This window comes from Hippocampus guttulatus, chromosome 16, assembly GCF_054856545.1.
Source record: "Hippocampus guttulatus isolate MCC_2025c chromosome 16, RoL_Hgut_1.0, whole genome shotgun sequence".
In the NCBI taxonomy this organism is placed as follows: Eukaryota; Metazoa; Chordata; class Actinopteri; order Syngnathiformes; family Syngnathidae; genus Hippocampus; species Hippocampus guttulatus.
In genome coordinates, this window is record NC_141276.1 from 2,238,303 (window position 1) to 2,257,899 (window position 19,597).

Below are 19,597 nucleotides of genomic sequence, written 5' to 3' on the forward strand. Positions count from 1 at the left end.
CGTCATCTTCGAGCACGCGACAAAGTCTCATGCCATTAAAAGCCGGTTAAGCCCGTCAGATTTTAAATGAGCATCCACGTCGGATCGCGAGGCTGTGTACAAATGCCGTTTTGCCGGTCCTAAAAATCCCACCAGAGCAATGATAATAATTCGGAGGGAAAAGCCTGCGGGGGTTTCAAGCGTCTTAAGGTGAACCGCTTTACAACATCAACCGAGACTTGACAGTCTTTGTTTAAACATTCCTTGGAATCAGACCCGCTGGAGGCGCTTGTGGTCTCGCGGTACTCGAGAGACTTTTCACCGGGTCGGACTCATACGGCGTGCGCGCTCTCGCTTTGTAAACGTCAACGTATGGAAGGCCGGAGGGCCATCGGCGGGCTGCAGAGTTCTGGCGAAGAGGACCGAGGCGGCAACGACGACGTTTGCGGTAATTTAGGAGAGCGAGCGAGGGGGAGGGCCAACATTTAGATTCATCACAGGAGCTCACCTCGCCTCAACCCGCGTGATGTGAGAAAAAAAAAAGGGGGGGGGGGGGTGGGAGAGAAGCTGCAGCCCAAGATAAAAGCCAAAACAAAAAAAAAGCAGATGCAAAGAGACAGAATGGGGTTGAGCCAAAAGATCTTTTCTGTGTTACAGTACTTGGTTTTTCTTCCCTTGGATTACCTTTGCGGTGATGAATTGATAAACACAATCTGGATTTACAAAAGGGAAACATGAAACATCCTCAGGATGGGAACAACCTAATATTGTAAATGCAATTAGCAGTTGGGGCCGCTACCTTTTTCTGCCGCGTGCTTCCGTCCGTTACAGTCGGAGGTAACGTGAGGGAATGGCAGCAAATGTCGATTTCACGTCAAAGTCGTCAACGCAAGCGCCTTTACCAAGCTACGGTTCCCAAAAAATCTAACCGGACGGGGCTTTCCCCGGTGCGAAATATTGCCACGTGCCTTCTTCTCATACTTCCTCATCCTGCTATTTCGCTTCGAAGAATGACAGAACGAAGAGTGTTGCTGTTGGACCACCGGCCTGTTTTCACACCTGCCATCTGCGTCTCGGGTTGAAAAGTCTCGGCGCAAACAAGCACACCTCACCAGAAAACAGACTCCAACACCTGCGCGGAGACCACGGCGTGGTCCGGAGGATCGGGAAATGCAATCCGATGTGTCAGGAGATCCAGCAAGTGAAGGGACAGATGCGACGCGTGCGCCGTCGTGTCGCTCAGACGACAACGGTTTTGACAAAAGACAGCCGAGCGGCCGCCGAGACGGCTCGCCGTCTGCTTTCGCGTGCGCCTCTGCCCCCTGTTTCTTCCGTTGCAATTCCTCTCTCCGTTTTTCCACGATTCACCTTTCTGTACCAGTCTCCATTTTTCATCCTATTAGAATTTTTTTTAGTTTTTTTCTGCTGGGACCGCGCAAGAGCTGCATCAATTCAGTTTTTTTTTTTTTTAAGAAAATGGTTAATTAACGTTTCACTGTAAGTGTCAATCAAACAGTGTGATGATCTTTGCCAAGACATTATCATTAATACGGCTCTTGCACTAGAATCTCATTAGTCGGCTTGTGAGGGATGGAATGGGATGAAGAAAAAAAAAGAAGAAGCACCGAGCACCATTTAGTGTGCATTGGGTGATTTATACTTTTGCTCTCGGCCGTAATCAGCGAGGTTTGTCAAGAAGAATTGAAAACGGTGTGAGGAGAGAGTGTTTTTCATCATCAGTCCTCAGGATTATTCTGGCTTTTACTACAATACGTGTTGAAATTTTGCCGCAAAATGACACGAAAACGTCACAAAGGAAGAATCAGAGAAGAATCCAAATGTTTTTTTCAATCACGGAAGCTCTCCCGCATTGCCGTTGCCGTCCTTTATGCGAGTAGATTAAAATCCCGATAACAGGGAGATAAATCTTGTTACATCCAGTCTATCGCCATAAACACAGGCAGCGCAACTTCTGGTGTCAAAACATGGGGAATAAGATTCCGATTTGTTATGACAATTTTCCAGCAAAAAAATGCCTGGAAAGTGGCACCGGATTCGATCTCGAACTACCGTCAGGTGAGACCTCAGTATGTGCTCAGCTTGGCGGTTTGCTTTTTTTTTTTTTTTCCGTGCCGTTTTGTGGCCCTTTGTGACAAAAGATGATTCCAAAAGAAGAACTGTCCTCCGTGGAGAGAAAAAGAACTTGACAAGAGCTCGCAGAGTCTCGGAGGCTCACATTCAAAGCAGTGTGTGGACGCGTGAGCGTGCATTTCAAAAGTTGTCAAATTTGATAAAGCGCTGTGCTGTGCTGTGCCGTGTTTGTCTTAACGTTCACAGTGATTATTTTTAAACTGGAAAGATATGATACAGAGTAAAATAATTTGGGTGACCGTTCAACACTCGAACAGGATCAAAAATTTTTTAAATCCAAGCCAACTGGTGGTCATGCAGAATAGTCGTTTTAGTGGTTTCAATCCATGCATGGTTGATTGCTAAAGAAATATATACCGGTATATATTTTGTTCAATTGGAGCAAGTCCACATTGCTTCTTCATCATAATTTTTTTTAAAAATGTGTCGAAATGTATCTTGGGTAGCAACTACGGGAGACAGTGGCCTATTAACTCCTCTGGACATCGGCAAGGGAATTGAGGGTCGTGGCAAAAGGCTGGTGTTTGGTCTTCAAGGGGTGGGGGGGGGGGGGATTTGAGATCTTATACTTGTAAATATTGCTGCCGTTTGATGGGTGGAGAGGGCTCTGCAAGAGGTGCAGGTGGGTGCAACTGATATATTCAGGGGACAAGAGGTGAAGGGGGGAATGAAAGGAAACCTTTTCATGTGGTGAAAAAGAGGGGTGTGTGTGTGTGTGTGTGTGTGTGTGTGTGTGTGTGTGTGCAAAGTGCGGTGTAAGTGCACGTCCACAGGGAGCGCAGAGACACGAGTGGCGAGATGGGATGGAGTGCTATGTTGAGGGGGAGCAGCGGGTGGAATGGAAAAAAAGAAGCCAGGCCCTTGTGAGAGTGAGACTGTGACTGAGGGTGTGGGGGGGGGGATGATGGGTAACATTTACTCAGCCCTTCTTTGTGTGAAGAACACACTCCTGTCAAAATGTATTCCACTCTATTGTCTTCGACCGGCATGTGAACATGGCGAAGCAATACACAGAGTGTGTGGGTAGGGTGGGTGGTGAAGAGTGAATTAACACTTGCACGTGTGCTGCAAATCGCTACTGTCTGCCTCCTGTCAGCCGCCCCGACATGAACCAGAATTTATCAGGAAGCCAGAGAATACGAGAAAATGACTTGACTGTGCAAAGGGGGGGGGGGGGGGGGGGCGACGAAAATCTGAAGAAGAGGGGGAAAAAAAAGCCAAGATGGCTCTCAGTTCTGGTTCGTGCAATTGTGGGCTACGGCGTCTGGTACAGGAGATGGAGCTTCGCATTGACCAAGCCAACAGCAGCTCCATGTATTTGTATGCAAAAAAAAAAAAAAAAAAAGCAACTTTCCTGAACATGCCTTCATTTATTCCTCTGGCCAATCCAGAACAGAAAGGCCACGCTCCCATTCAGACTCCAGCACAGTACGCGAAATCAACCACAAGAGTTACATAACTTTGCACAGCTGCTTGAAGAATTTAGTATGGTTACCTTTCAACGACGACTTCAACGAATGACAATTTCGCATTGTGTAAATATTCCACATGAAGGCTGTCCGCTAGGCCATTTGGGGTGATTTCGTTTACAAAGGAAAGGAAATTAAAAAAATGTGACCTTCCTATGAATGAATTCTTACTTTAAACCAAGCTTCGGCGTATGAAACTACGGTGCAGATTATAAATAGCATTTTTATGTCGGCTCATGAGAGTATCAGGGTCGGAAATGTTCGGGTGTGTGACCGAATATAGTGACAGTATAATTTTATCCCGCGTTTTCCATTTGGTCTGGTGTCTTTTTCTCATCTCATCGTTCAAGCGCACGGGAGCGCCGTCTCGTTCTGATTTCAAGCGATAAGAGAAATAAAAGACCTGCTCTGAGTGAGAGAAGAGGTTATTGGGAGAGAGAGGGGGGGGGGGGGGGAGCATTCAAAATGGACCCGTTCTAAATGACCAGAGTAAATTGAGACCAACGGGGTTAGAAAATAGGCCACATCTATTTAGGACGCGAAATTCATTTTGGAAACTCTGTTTCCAGGAAAAGGGAAAACAGAGTGGGCTGTCAACATTTTCTAAACCGGGGCAACACGAGCCTTGCAGCCAGAGGATCAACAAAATAATTCTCACCACAATAATAAGTCATGCCTTCATCTTAAAATACGGATTAGAAAATCATGGGGATAGTAGACTGACACACACACACAGCCGGTCAGTGTACGTCGGCGTCATGCCTGGACAAAAAGCAACAAAAGTGCAGCTTTGGAGAAAACTGGACTCGAGAAAATCCCAAATCGGGGACACAGGCTCAAGGCGGCTCACAAATGGTCGGAACTAGCGCTTAGCGGAGAGAGGAACATGAAAAGCTAAAAAAAAAAAAGTGCCAAAGGAACTCTTATCACCTCCAAACGCGACTAATTGTGTCCGTTTACGCAAGTACGAGGCGGTGCCGAGCGGGAGACGCTTTATAATAAATGAGTTCGGTACCGCAGCGATTAGCACAACAATGGTTCCTATTGTAGGGCATCCATTGGGGGGAATAAGCACAAGGAAACGTTTCAAGTTCAGCCCCGGCAGGGATAAAAACAAAGCAATGTGGTGAAAGTACCTCCGAAAGCACGAAAACCTATCTCTTTTTTTTTTTTCTTAACTCATTCACTCCCAAAGACGTTTTTAAACGTACGCGGTGTGCATGTGACGACCCGGGCCCCGATGGCACCAAAACGGCAGGAAAGTGGCACGGCGGGCGGAAACGCAACAAGGCTCCCCGAGGCAACAAAATCACAGACCGACCGGCAGACTGTCAGCATAAAGAGCAACGCCACTCGGCATATTCCACCGGTTATGATTCCAAGCTGATGGATTTGTGCAAGTATGAAACGGATAAGGATTTTGACGAATGGGCTCAAGGTCCGGATCCAGGCGGACGCAGATAAAGCGTTCTTTTATCCCATTAACTTGGCAAAGCTCAATTCACTGTTCTGGTGCCGATCGCATCATTGGCATCAATCCCTCGCGGCCGTTTGACTTTCGAGTCAAACATCGGGCTTAGCCTGTGCGTCTTTCTGCCCGTCGAGATTGACTGACTAACTGACTGGCTGACTCCACCGTTTGAGAGTGAGGCAAGGTGTTGGCGAAAGACGGATCGGGGGGCCGAACCGTGTTCACATCTCGGGTTGCAATGCGTGAAAAAACCTGAGAGGTCCGGCCTCAACCGCAACAAACACAGAAATGAACAAAAAGAAAGATGGCGAGCCACGACCCGTGACCTTTGACTCGCAAATGTTCTTGGCGAAGAAAGGTCGACTATTCCCACAGATACAGTTCGTTCATCCAGTTATGGTGTTTTTACCTCATACTACTTTTATAATAATAATAATAATAATAATCCTACCTTAGCGGCCATGATCATGGACGAACCTCCGCGGACTCCGAGGATGGGGATGTGGGTCTGGGCCGAAATGAAGTCCAGGATCTGCGCGATGGCCTCCTGGTCGGTGTCATCTCCAAACACCACGCCCTGCAGCCAGTGCTCCGTCATTAAGTCGCAGATGCTTTTAATGATGCTTTTGGGGTCCGTCTCGTTCATGGTCAGGATCTCCACGTTGGGCGCCATGTGCAGGAAGTCCTCCTTCTCGCGAGCCCCGGCCAGCGCCATCTCACTGGAGTTGCCCACCAGGACGACGGCGATGCTGAGGCCGCGCAGGATGTTGGGAAGGGCCATGTGGTGCGGAGGGGGAGGGGGGATGGGGATGTAGTGGCCGCCGCCTCCTCCGCCTCCCTTCTCTCTCCGCGACTGACAGGCGGGCGGCAGGTGAAGAAGGCAGAGCAGTAAGAGGAGGACGCCAAGTGAGACGGTGTGGCAGTGCGGCGACGGGGGCGGCGGCGGATGGAGGTGGCGCACTCGCCTCCCTGGGTCCTGGACAACCGAGGGGGCGTAGGTGCAGACGCGAAGGGGGGAGGGGCAGCCGCCGACAGGCATGGTGGAGATGCGGGAAAGAAATACCTGGAGAAAGAAGAGAAGGGGGGGGGGGGGTAAAAAGTATTGAACAAACGTGGAATACAGTGAACAAAGAGAGCAAATAAAGCGGTCGGAAAATGAGATGGAAGTGAACACAGAAGCGTGCAACACTGATTGAGCAAAGTGGATTGCCGAGAGGCTACGTGGCTTATGTGAATTAGTGCATGTCAATGTCTGTACGCAAGCACGGTGGGGAAGAGTCAAGGAAAAGAAGAAAATCATCCAAAAGGAAAAAAAAAAAACAAGAGGGAGAGGAGAAGCACTTGGCGGACATGAATAGTGCATAAAACACACTTTGACATGATATGATGCCATATAGTTTACATACAGTAGATCCAGCTCAAGAATCAATCATTTGTGTGGCATTCTCTGAAGGGACATTATGGGATGTGTTATGAGGACATAAATTCTCCCGGTGAATAAAATAGCAGCTTTCTCAACATGGGAAGGGAAAGTAGGAAATAGGTGTTTTGTCACAGACTAGAACAAGCAGAAGAAATGTTTTTGGGGTGGGGGAGTTTTCCCCGGATGCCAAATGAATGAAAAACTGTTGGAAACAAGATCAGTGACAAAGTGAGCTCTCGATAAAGTGACTGATGCTAAAATTGATGTGAGATGATTGACAGCTGACCCCCCCCCCCCCACCCCCCACCTTCAAACTGCCATCACCCTTTTGGCCTAGTTTCTCTAACATTTATTTGCTGCCCTCGTTGCTTGCTAACAATGCGCCTCTCAGATTGCGTCAAGACTTTTTTTGTTCCTTTAAATGCTCTTTTGTGGAATCGATGCTCTATTTAGCAGCCCGCTCGATGATTTCACAGGTGAAAAATTATTAAGCGGAGTTCCGACGGCTTTTATTTCGCAACTCGTGCTACTCGGGTATACAGAGGCCACCACGTAGCTCCACCACTGCATGTGGAAAGAACAGGGGCTTTTTTTTTTTTTTTTTTTTTTTTTAGCACTACACTTCACATTCAATTCCAGTAAGCCATCTCGCTCCACTTTGATTTTGTCTGGACACCATTTCAATAAAGATTACTGCACTCGGGTGGCCACCTTCCAAATTTCTCATCTCTCCGCACCCCGCGATTGACTGACAACCGGTCCAAGACCGCTGCCATTGACCCCAGCTCATCAAGACAACAGAAGCATGGCTGGATGGATGACCTTGGTCAGAGCGCAGCTTCAAAGACTTCAAATCAATTGATATCTCAATTCTTAGAATGAGCGTTACAATTGTTATTGCGCAGTGCAACATGATTTCAAAAATTGCCGATGGAATTGTCCATAGGTGTGTGTACATGAGTGTGAATGGTTGTTTGTCAACATATGTGCTGTGATTGGTTGATGACCAGTCCAGCGCGTAGCCCGCCTCTCATCCAAAATCCATCTGGCGCAGGCTCCAGTGGAGGACAAGGGATGAATGAATGAATTCAACTCATGGAGGTGCGAGTCTCGTCACTTTTTCGGCATGCGTCCTAACAGCACATCTATCATCGGAGCGGGTATACAGTAGGAGGGAGCGTGCTCACTGTAGCTTTGTGGGCTGAGAGACCCAGGACAGTAGTGGCGTAACCACTTCGAAAAGCGCTGCATTGTGTGAGTCTACCGCATTTGGGAGGCAGATGGTCGGAACAAAGAAGCGAAAAAAAAAACCCACAAAAAAAAACAATAATCAGGCAAAAAAGGCTGACAGCTAATAAGACAAGTGACAGACAGGGTGAGGAAAACAGGACAGAGAATGTGAGGAAGACAAAGGGGGATGTATGCGGCGATGACAGAACAACTTCTTGAGGGAAAACTAATTGCCGGGGGTTCGTCAGCTCTAATTACAGGTCCCTGCGTTAATAGTCAACTGCACACACCTCCCCGGGAAAGACGGAGAGGTGGGAGGGAAGGAATTACGGAGGGATGAGAAGAGGCATGAGGACAGAAAGAGACAGAAAGGGAGGACGACGCAGTGGGAGGAAAGACGTGGAGCGTAAACCAAAAGGAGGACCTTGGTGAGACACAAGAAAGATGAAAGCAAAGAGGAGAGGAACAAAAGAGAGAGAGTCATTTAAGACAGACACAAAGGAGGCATCGGAAAGAGAGACTCGCACAGTGAGAGGGCGCGAGAGCTACTGGACTTCTCTGGCAGCACTCTGTTTCCATGGCAACAATTAAAAGAGCCCGACATGCATTCACATTCGGGCACAGTTGATGGACACATGAGATACATGACATACAGCGACACTCACTGCAGACACGCGCGACAAGTGAAAGCTCAACTCGGACAACTAGTGGTGAATGGTGGTATTACAACTTCAAACGACAGTTGAACCCTGCATATTCGCAGGTTGGCCTCAACAGATTCGCATACTCGCAGATTTTGTTTCTTTTTTTTTTTTCTTTTCAACCATTTTCAATGTTAGATTTTTTTTCTGGGATTTCTTTCCATTTCCCTTGTTTGTTTGTTTTTTTTTCATGGAAAACAGATTTGTATTCAAACAACTTTGGGACTTTGACGCACACGAGGTTACGGCATGACCCCGTTTCCCCTCCATCAGCCAGCCCTCGCATCTCACCCACCATTTGCTCGATTAGCCACACCAGCGCACACAGCGGCCGTATCGCTTACACACGGGTGGACTGCCGATCGTCCGCGGGGCCCGGCCTTCTCACTTGCAAAGTCTCCAACAACTCACACTCATTCCTTTCATCAAACTGTTTTAACGGAGAGCTTTGAGAACATGAAAAAGGATCAAATCAGGGCGGAACTAATCTGAAGGCGCAAATCCCGCTACATCGGGAGCACAGAGGCATCCGGAAAGCTCATCACGAGAAAAATCATCATCATCATCATCACCACCTAACTTAAAGGGGCCATGTGATCAAATATTAGCCAGTTGGCCGAGAGCGCGCACGCCACCCATTTGCAGTGTGAACAGCTCCTGATTGGGAGGGAGTGTCAGACACTTCAGAGGTCTCCAATAACAACCCACAAAACGATGTCACAAGAGTCACTCTTCATTATAGCTCCGGAGTCACCAAGTCTGTAAATGATGATGACGCTTGTGTCGGTCGCATTGGGCGAGTATCACCACCGGTTGCCGTGGTAACTTAAGGCATAGTCAGGACTTGTCGAGGTAGCAGACAGTGAGCTGCGTGTTCACTCTAACAGATTGCTAACAGTGTGCAATCGACTGAAATTGCCAGCTTTGACGAATAGCGGGCATGGACGTTCACTCACTCCAAAAGGTATTCAGGGTACAGTGCGCGGCCACAAACCCACACATTGAAGTCGGCAGAGTGATTTCAGAGCGCTACAAGCAACAGCGCAACCAGCGGGAAAAGCAGCCAGGCTATTTGCTGGGAGGCCACTCTCGAACCGCGCTGCAAATTTGAAGGCAATTCTGGTTGCGCCGACTTCGTAGCTCAGCTTTCACATTGGGTCCGTGTGAGCGGACAAGTTTGCTCCTCTTTTGGCACGCACAAGCCTCGACTCTATCAAACCCCTCAGTGTGTCGTAAGACTTTATCCCTCGAGTAGAATGCACAAAACGCCTCCTTCAAGTGCTATTTTCCCAATGGGGGAAACCAGGTGCCAATTTGATAAGAGGCACTTATTTGTCTAAAGTTGACAAGGCACCCCATTAGGCTCGAGGCCACTATTTGGAGAAATATTCAAAAAGAGTTCACTTGAAGGGGAGAACTCTTGAAAACAGCATAAAAACAAAGGAGGACCCGTCTTGAAGGGCCAACGCACCTTGCTGCAGGATGAGCACACTTTTTTTTCTCCAAATGCCAGGAATCTTCCAAGCACTGGGGTCCTATTCCTTTTTTTTTTTTTTTTTTTTACGACTGACTCCGGCCTCTGATGCTGCACAGAATGCAACGAGGCATCGGCCAATTAGGTAAGAACAAGATGTCTCGGGTAGTTACTCAGACCACACTGACAAAAAAAAAAAAAAAAAAAAAAAAGGTGGGGGGTATAAAATGAGCCCAAATTAACAATGAACCGAGTCATTCATGGACATCCAGGTCAACGCGACTCCTTTTTTTGCAGTGGAAGGTGACAAAGCAGGTGATGTGAGGCCACCGCTCTGTAATTGGCGCTGCTCTAAAATTCCAATTGATGTCAGCTCGAAATCATAAAATAATAGCCGGGAGAGCAGGCATTTCTCTGCGAGTGGACAGCTATTAGAGCGCAGGTCACGATTCGGATGCCACAAACATGCACACACAATAAACTTGTCAGTCAGCCAAACAAGCCTGAATCTTTGTGCAGGTGGGGAGCGAGGAAAAAAAAAAGAAAATAATCAGCCGATTCTGACTTTAATATATTTAAGTGAACTGCACTCTGTTCCTATAGCAACATGCGCTGCTTTCACGGTAATAAATCCACACCGGGGCAAGCTGCAGAATGGTTGGTGCACTTGTGGACGACATGAATGCGCGTTTGCGTGCAGATGATGAATTTGGTTTGAAAGGTTGTGAGCGGAGCCGTGCAGCAGTCGCTCCCTCGTGCATTTTTTAGAACTGACATTTTTGTAGGATTTTTTTCTCCCCCCCGCCCCCCCTTTCATAGAAAAAGTAACCTTGCCTGCGATTTCAGATCGTTTTGTTATGCAATTGATTTAACAGGCCGACGGCAAATGAGAATGTTAAAACCGCTTTTCGGTCTGTGGAGAGGCTTTTGAGAAGGTGAACCTCTCTCAGCCCCGGAGACGCCACCGGGTCACCCCGCCGCATACTGAGAAGGAATGAACCGGACACCCGAGTCGCCGCTCGACCCGCACGAAACACAAACATATCTTCGAGATTCTGGCTTGATGTGCCGACTCATTACAAACTGCTCTGATAAATATTTATGCGGCCTATCTGTGGAGGTGGAAGACTTTGTCCGTGTGCGTTTTGTTCGGAAAGAGCCACTCAAGCAGCCCCCGCAGTGAATCAGACAGGCCGGCCTTCACGCACACATTCACAGAGACTCCGGAACCGATCGACTTTCATGATGGCGTCCGGTTCCCCTCTAAAAAAAGAGAGGAAGCTGAAGCTGCCATCATGCTCTTCCTTTCCAGTTCCTCCCTATTCCTTTCATTTCAATTCTGTTCCGCCAGTTCTCGCTCTCGTTGATCATTTTTGTCTGTCTGAACAAGGCTTCCTCTCATTTCTGCCACTTATCTACCTCCGGCATTCACACTTTTTCATCACCCTCTCCTCATTACATGTTAAGTGTCAGGTTTGTCCATGGAGGTATTTGCATAAAAACTGGAGGAGGGCGATTTGTCCCCTTTTTTTTTTTTAATTTATAAGAGGACAGCAGACACAATCTCTGCACACTAACTGTGTGCACGACGTCCAAAGCATCCACAGTGCATGGACTTAATCCTAAATCCGGTGTGTCGTGGTGCTAGCTAGCGCTAGCAAAGGTGCATAATCCCTTTGCTAGCGCTAGCTAGATGTATAGGCAAGTAGGAGAAATCCAGTCGCGCATTTTAAGGATAATAGCAACATCTCACACCTTTTAACAGTTAAACATTCTTATCGAACAAACTTAGCGATACACATATTGGCGGAAGAACTTTATACCCCTGAACAATTCATCGAATTGGCCGTGAGATGTGATGGTAGCTTTATCACTCACAGACACAATGCGCGAGCAACCGAGCGAATGGATCGCGCTGCCTACAACGAAAACATTTGCTCACGGCATCCGTGTGATTTTTATCCAGCTACGCGAGGTTGTCACGGTGTACGCAAAAGCCGCCCTCGATCACACATATTGCGACTGAAGCCGAGTGACGCTGTGTCATTTTCATCCATATGATTGCAAAAACCACTTCATGAAGATATTTACAGAGGCTAATGGTGGTCATAAATGATTCTAATTGTGGTACGGGGAAAGAAATGGGGGCACCGTGGCTCCCTGTTGCAGTGGGTCTCTAATTACGCCTCTGCACCGATTCCCTACTTATTTTAGGAACCAAATAGCCGCATTTGCGTGTGTTGATAAATATGCACTCACTGGCCTCAACATTATGAAGAAGTACAGTATATACAAGGAGTCAACAACGCAGTGCCTGCGGGCACAAGGTCGCTCTCAAAGACCACTCGAGTAGCCTGCAGGCCTGTTCCAAAAGCAGCTCACCAGGCATTGGTGATTTTTCATAAACGCCGTGTAAGCGATGATCTGGAAATGTAAACAATGGAATCGATGTAGAGCAATAAGGTGTTGCATTTTGAAAAGCCCACTAGAACACCTGAGTTTGAGTTGGGGTTATTCAGACTCCCACTCAACATGAGTTGGAATGTGACTGGTCCATGCTAAACACAGCCACGTCGCCGGTTATAAGAGGGTGTGCACAGTTTTGCAACCATGTTACCTCTGTGTATTTTTACTTTCCCCTCTCGAAAAGATTTCTTATTTTTCTTCCATTGAGTTGGTCAAGTTCACAAAGATCATCCGGGCACAAAGATCATCTTCATGGCTGGACTCATTCGCTGCCGTAAATCTCTTTTCTTTAACAAACTGCGCTTCGCCGTGCCGCGGTGACCCTCCAAAGATAAAGCAGCGCCTCTTCAACTCCCCGTCGCCTTGATAATATTTTACAGGATTTGGCTTGACCATTCACGTGATTGGAAGTCAGTCCCAACGTCTTCACGCCACTTTCTAAGATGACCGGACTGCAGATGGATGCTATGCAAGGCGACTCCGGCCTTGGTGGTCTCGCTGTATCTTAGCAAGTACGACTACAGCGTAGGTGTCAAACTGCGGTCCTCGAGGAGGCTTGCACGACTTCTTTTCATTTTAGCATGTTTATTTTAAAGCAGACACCTGTATTCGTGTTGATTCCGGTCTGCTTGTGTTTGAGCTGGCAACTCTGACTAACTGTTGGTTTATGTATCGCTGAGGCCTGACGAAGTGGAAAACCGTTTTATCTTGTCTGTGTATAACGTTGGCGGGGTTTTTATTTTTTCTTCTTGGAGGCGCGCATGCCTGTCCAGACTGAGCATTAGGTGGGATTAAATGCGGGTGTTCATCCGTCGGAGAGACCATCTTAGATGTCATTATCCCTTTGGGGAGTTTCAACATCAACCCGGGAGATCGGGGGCACAGAGAGCGGCTGCAACCACATCTGTGGCATCCTCACATTGCCAACAAAATTGGGATGATCAAGCGAAGAAAAAAAAAAAAAAAGGGACGGCGGGAGGCGTCGCGCAAAGCTCGGACTGTGAAGCCCAAGTCCCCGCAGCTTCTAATAAGGGTCTGACTCAAGAATACCCGAGACTAATTGAAATGTGTAAAATTAGCCAGAGAATTGATAGCTGAAAATGAAACTCATCAGTCAATATTCAGCCACGTTCGTTATACGTCACGGGTGTGCAGTGTTACTTCACTTGAGGATATTTTATGTCATCTTGTGAGACAGACAAATGAAGAACCTGAGTCGAAACTGTTGAACTGGCCAGCATCGGACAATCCGGTATTGGAAATTATTATTATTATAAATATGTTGTTAATTTTGGAACTGTCCCCATAGAAAGATACTTCTTGCTTTTTTTTTGTGTTGTCATACGCGCAGACAACCGCAGCGGCGGATTAGTCCGCGTTCTGGCTGGAGTTGCGTTGCATCCAATCATACCCAAGAGACGCCGACTCGGACTTGAAGCCATCGCATTCAACTCTCATCCTTCAAGAAAAGCGCTTCAGTCGAACATCCGCCGCGGACACACAATGGAGTAAATACCTCGCCGTGCAGCCTTGTTGTTTCTCACCACACATCCTCCCAAAAACCTACTAATCCAAAAACGACGGGATCCCGCCGCCAAAAATAACAACTCGGAACCAGATGGACGAGATTATTGCGCTTCTAATCCGTGAAACGATGACAATAAAACACCTTTAAAGTGATGACGGCGCTTTTATCGTCATGAGCGGTCACTCCCTGCCCTGAGCCTCTACCAGCGAACACGCAATGCACATTCCCCCGCGCCGTGTACCGTACACGCTCCTGTGAAGGTCTGACACAAGCAAGCGCGGGCCAGGTGGCACCTGTGGCAAGGCGAGCGAGGTGGAAGCGAGCAAAATATACAAAAGCGAGCACGGGGTGAGAAAGAAGAGGGCGAGGGCGAGAGCGGAGACGGATTTGGCTGCGAAAACCACAAATCATTGACAAGATTAAGCGTCTCTTCAGGAGGTGGTGTAAATAGAAACATGTCCCTGGGAGAGGGGGAGGGGGGAGAAAGAGAGAGACCAAACTTATCTTGCGCAGCGGTGTCAAAACATTTCTCAATCTGAAGGTTTGAATATATTTCTGTCTGCAAGAGACTTGATATGCAAAAGAAAAAAAAAAAAGGAACAGTTTCCTGTCGGGAGTACTGTACACCCCTCCTGAGACGAGAACAAACTGTTTTGATTCTGTTCTGACCTCGGGCTTGACTGAGGTGCGTGGACCAGGATGTTTGAGCACACACACACAACACTCTGGTCTCAGTCCCTCAGACGCAGAACCGGCATGTTGCCAAACAGCTGCGGGCAGTTTCATCTGTTCCGCAGCTGTCACGTCAAAGGAAAGAATGAGCAATTGCCCCCGATGATGACGATGTGTGCTCAGTAAATGAGCTAAGCTCGTCCCACACCGTCCACGTGTCCTTGGGGAGCGACGTTGGGACAGCGTACGGGCTCACTGGGCAGAGCGAGAACGATTCTCTGCCCGCTTGTTACTCAGCTGCAGGGGGGGGGGGGGGGCTCAATATCAAACCGGTAGCGCCTTGTATCAGGCGTAGTTAAAAATAACCAACCTCAGCACAGACGTTCTAAACTGCCACCGTACACAAAGGCTGCCACGGCACACGGCTTGGAGTGAATTTCAATTGCTGCGTCGCCGCACAATCTAACCTGCCAATAATTTCAACAAAAAGGCAACGCGCTCGGTGAACAAACAAGAACAACAGAGCGTTCCAACTTGTTGCTTTGTTGGCTGCTCATTAAAAAAAAAAAGAGCAAAAAGGTACATTTTGTAAAATGTTGTGCGGGGGGGGGGGGGCATGCGGGGGCAGTTGCCATGGACACAAACTGCTTTTGAATTTCATCGGAGGAAAACAAATCTGAAGTGGTGATGAAAGGAGTAGCACAGCAATGCGCACGGGGTTTTAAAGTCCTGATTAAAAGCTGCAAGCAATGCCATGACGGTCTGGGCTTCCTCTCGACACTTAACGCCGTCTCCCATGACCACGCCGCGCGATTTTGGGCGTCTCGGAGCTCCACGTAGCAGCCATTTTGGCTCTTTGAACGCGGGACGTTTGTAATTTGTAACATGGTTATCAGAGCTTTTGTCATCAGGAGCATCGTGGAACGTTTTCAAGCGAAACGAGCGAGGATCCATCGAGATGATGACTGCCGGAACGCTCATCGGTTGTGTTTAAATCTGAGATTGCTCACAACAAGTGAAATATGGAGGTGCTATCTGGAAAATACAACCTGACTGTAACTCGGGACAGGACTCGTCCAGAGCTCACTCCATGCCTGTCGCCATGACGACATGGAGGACTCTATTTACAGCACGAGAGTCATCAGAGTCAATCACTTTGGTCCCTTCAATTTGCAGGGCGTTATCACTCATGCGTTTGATTCTGCAGAGCGGTCAATTTGCATTTCAGTGAGTGCCTTCCAAAACACACACACACACACATATTCACTGACAGATTGTACCGTGCCCCCCCCCCCCCACTTTACTGAGGTTCATCGACCCCGTATTGGAGGTCCTACTGTCACGATGCCTTCACAGGTGGGAAAGGAAACACCACCGTTTGTTTAGTGAACGCGAGGTGAACAGTAAAATACAAACACACACGCGTAGAAGCTGCTGTTTGCCACGGCTGTCGCCCAGACACTCTCACACACACACACACACACGGGGCTCTCCAACATCACATGCCGCCACGCTAGGCCCCGCCTCTTAAAGGCACATGAACGTATCGAACGCAGACACCACGACGCGTGCATTTATTGTCGATGTCCTTCGTATCCTAACGCGAGCGGACGGCGTGAGCTCGCGGCGCGTCAGCGGCGATAATGGAAGGAGTGGCGACAGGTAGCGCCGCGTTTGGCTGTGATATAACGGTGTTGACCCCGGTGGCGCCGCACTCTGTATTTGGAGTTATTACATTTATGCAAGCGCTAAGCTCCCTGGCTATTTCACAATACTGTCAACCTTCAGCAGCTGTTCGTGGCCAAAGCCTGCTGTGAACGTTCTCCATTTCCGAAAATTGAAGAGTGAATGCGAGATGGAAGCAGACATGCGAGACAGGGGTGGGGGCGTCAGAGCGGAGTTGGGTTGAAGCGAAAGCCTGTATATTTTATTCAGCGGCAGCGGAGTACAATTCATAATCAAGGCGGCCTGATTCACGGTTTTAATTAAAAAGTAGCCGGCGCAAGCGTCTTGATTTATGAAGACCTCACCACAGGCTCCTACCCACCGTAGAGAGCGAGTCCGCGGGGGGGGGGGGGGAAGCGATCGAGGAGCAGAAGGCCTTCGGGCGCAGGGGGAGAATGTCTCGTTGCTCACAGCGAGGTGGTCGCGATTGTAGGCGGATAACGTGGCGCGAGTGTCTCAGAGTGCGCACGCAAACAAATGTGTGTATATGTGTCGGGGGGGGGGGGGGGGTCTGCAGTTGATGCTGATTAAATCAACGCAATTGGTTCATTTTAACATCAAGATTTGGGGGGGTTTAAATGAGTATGTTTTTGAGGTGGGGGGGTAGGTTAATCCCCACTTTTGAGGATTATCAGAATTTTGAGACGATTTTTTTTTTGTTTTTACTTTTTGTGTTTGTTTTGACCTAATTTTCCTCGACGTCTAAATTTTCCTCAACCATTTAAATTGCCCATCCCTGGCATTGAACTCCACTGGTGGGGGCGGGGGTAATACTTTGTATGCAACGGACACATTACTAAACAGAGCACTACAGTTGTAAAATTTAAAACGTCCGTACATCACCGAGAACTACGAGCATGAAAATAAAGAATTTATTTCCCATCTGACAATATGAATCACAACTAAGGGTTTGTTTGTTTGTTTTTTTGTGACCGGTGAGTTTATACACCGAGCGATTAACCCCAGAAAGAGTCCAATCTCACATGAACATTTTACGACGCATCACTTTGACCTGTGACCTGGAAAAACAAAGGGAGGAAACGGCTACAGCATCGATATTAGCTTTAAAATATTACGACGTGTCAGAAAATGGCTTGCGCTGCAACTTTTTTTTCCCTAAACTGATGAAATTTGCTTTGGTCCAACAGCCCCGTTTCAGCTCATGTCTGCCGCTGCCATTATACAGAGATATAATTAAAAACAAGTGTTTAAGTCGGGGGGGGGGGGTGCGTGCGTGTGGAAGTAAGACATTGAGGGAACAAGTAAAAAATGGCAAAGACAACATTGAGGGAAACGCAACTGACAGCGTTACGAAGACACCATGTATGTACTCTACGTTTGTTGATTTATGTCTATGTGCGGACTCTTTCAATTTCTGCGAGCTCTTGACAGCTTTGCATTTTGGACAGGGAGGAGGAATTTCCAAGCGAATTCACCTTTTGACCCCCAATTTTCAGCGGGCGCATTGGGATGGTTTGCAGAGAGGTTTCCAAATGAGCAGAGCAGCAAACAGACTTGAAGCGGTTAAATGTTGCCTCAGTTCTTGTGCAGCTAACACAGGACTTAGTCACAGGAGTGAGAAAAAGTATTGGGGGGGGGGGGGCTGGATATCGTCATATGCTATGAAGAAATGAAGACTTTGCAAGAAATAACACCTCTCGGAGTAACAGAAGGACGGCGTATCTTCATGCGCCCTCGAAGGTTTTACCGACTGCAGACAACATAGCAGGCGTTTGGTTGAGACCGGCCATTACTGAGGAAATCAAAGGGAGCCGAAAATGAAATGCACTGCAGTCGCGGGGTTAAAACAGTTCACAATCTCTGATCAATTGTTTTCCCATGATATCAGGCTCCTCTGGACTCGCCCCGTTGGTGGTTCTTTCCCAGAAAAAAAAAGAATCCAAACAACACGGCTCCTACCACCTCACAAACAAACTGCTCTACTCGTCTTTCTAGCTCAAGCCTTTGTTATCCTTCTAATCTTAACCTCCAACATGGCGGACAACCGAAAATCGATCACATGATGAAAACATATTTCTCGGCTTCGACGCTCCGCTTTCCATGTCCGTCGGGTGGCAGCCGCAAGCCGTCACGTCAGCCGCGATCGTGAAGGGGACTAACCGTAGCCCAAATTGAATGCCGTGCTCGGCGTAGCGCATCAACCTGTCGCGTCCGTGTCGCATAACAAAGGAAGGAGCGAGGACGTTTTGAAGGCCGACTGCTTCTCTTCCCGCCATTGACGATTAGGAGTCTATTAAAATGGGTTCAATGGAGCCGCTCAGTGACTCATTGTTGTGCTTGTTATCGCACAGTCCAATTAGAAAATGCTCATGTTTTAACAATGCAGTCATATAATGATGGGGGGGTGGGGGGGGGGGGCATCATTAGCATGCCCACTTTGGGTTAAATCAACTAAATTGGGGGAGTGCTATGGTTCATCATTCTATAATTTAAGACTTTAAAAACATCCTACACCCCCCCCCCCAACCCCCCCCCCCCCCCCCCCCGACCACACTGTCAATCAGTCAGACTTGGACAAATTCTACTCTGGCCGTATCTCCTTTCTTTTTGTTTCCAATGCAACATTTTACTGCCGGAAGATGTGTGACAAAAAGAAGTGATGCAACTTCTTTTTCATGCGGTCACATTTTGTCCTCCTCTCTGCGGCGGAGCTCCCGCATTCCCTAGGTTTTGCCACTTGGAGGCCAAAGACCCGCAGAGTGGCATTAGCTTCCCACTGCGAGTTCTTCCCCTCCACTTCCTGGCGGGTATTTTATTTTTTTCCCCTTAACGCAACCCAATCAATAACTTTTGTATTACGTCCTGGCGCAATCCCAGCTCGGTCTCGGGGAGGCTTTCAGAGGGAGCAAGGCTGAGAGCCCTCCGGCGTAAAAGCAAAGGAGCCTGCGGAGTTCGCCGGAGTCGGTTGAGGCCGCCCGAGCAACGGGAGCATTAGCCATGACATTGGAAGAGCAACGGGGCCCGCGGTGGCGTTCTGGCGCTGCTCCCCTCGCAAAGCGGCGAGCGCTCGAGGACGGCGGAGGGGTCGGTAAGCACGCTCGGCCGTTTCGTCTTAAGTCACATTACAAACAGCCTTGTCCCCTCTTCCCTGCGCTGCAGCCCATGATGCGCAACCATCAAATCCGATGGCGGGGTGCAGATTGCGCCCCTATTTCGAGAATACCCGGATTTATTTTGTCTAGTGCAGCTTTTATAGCGGTGAAGAAAATGCTGCTTAGTGGAGCGGAGATGAAGAGAAATGCATTAGAGCAGTCCTTCGATACGCGGGCATTCATCAAAGGGTCCAT

At 48.2% G+C, this 19,597-nt stretch overlaps 1 protein-coding gene across 4 annotated transcripts in view; it reads right to left on the reverse strand.

Moving 5' to 3' along the window:
* grin2ba (glutamate receptor, ionotropic, N-methyl D-aspartate 2B, genome duplicate a) overlaps positions 1-19,597 on the reverse strand; it is a 74,280-nt gene that overhangs the window by 46,082 nt on the left and 8,601 nt on the right. For all 4 annotated transcript variants that reach the window (XR_015103159.1, XM_086132357.1, XM_086132358.1 and 1 more), the window contains exon 4: positions 5,522-6,133. Coding sequence is in view for 3 of the 4 variants with exons in the window: in XM_086132357.1 (XP_085988483.1) it covers positions 5,522-6,133 (612 nt within the window). In the remaining variant the exon portion in view is untranslated. The remainder of the gene's footprint in view (positions 1-5,521; positions 6,134-19,597) is intronic.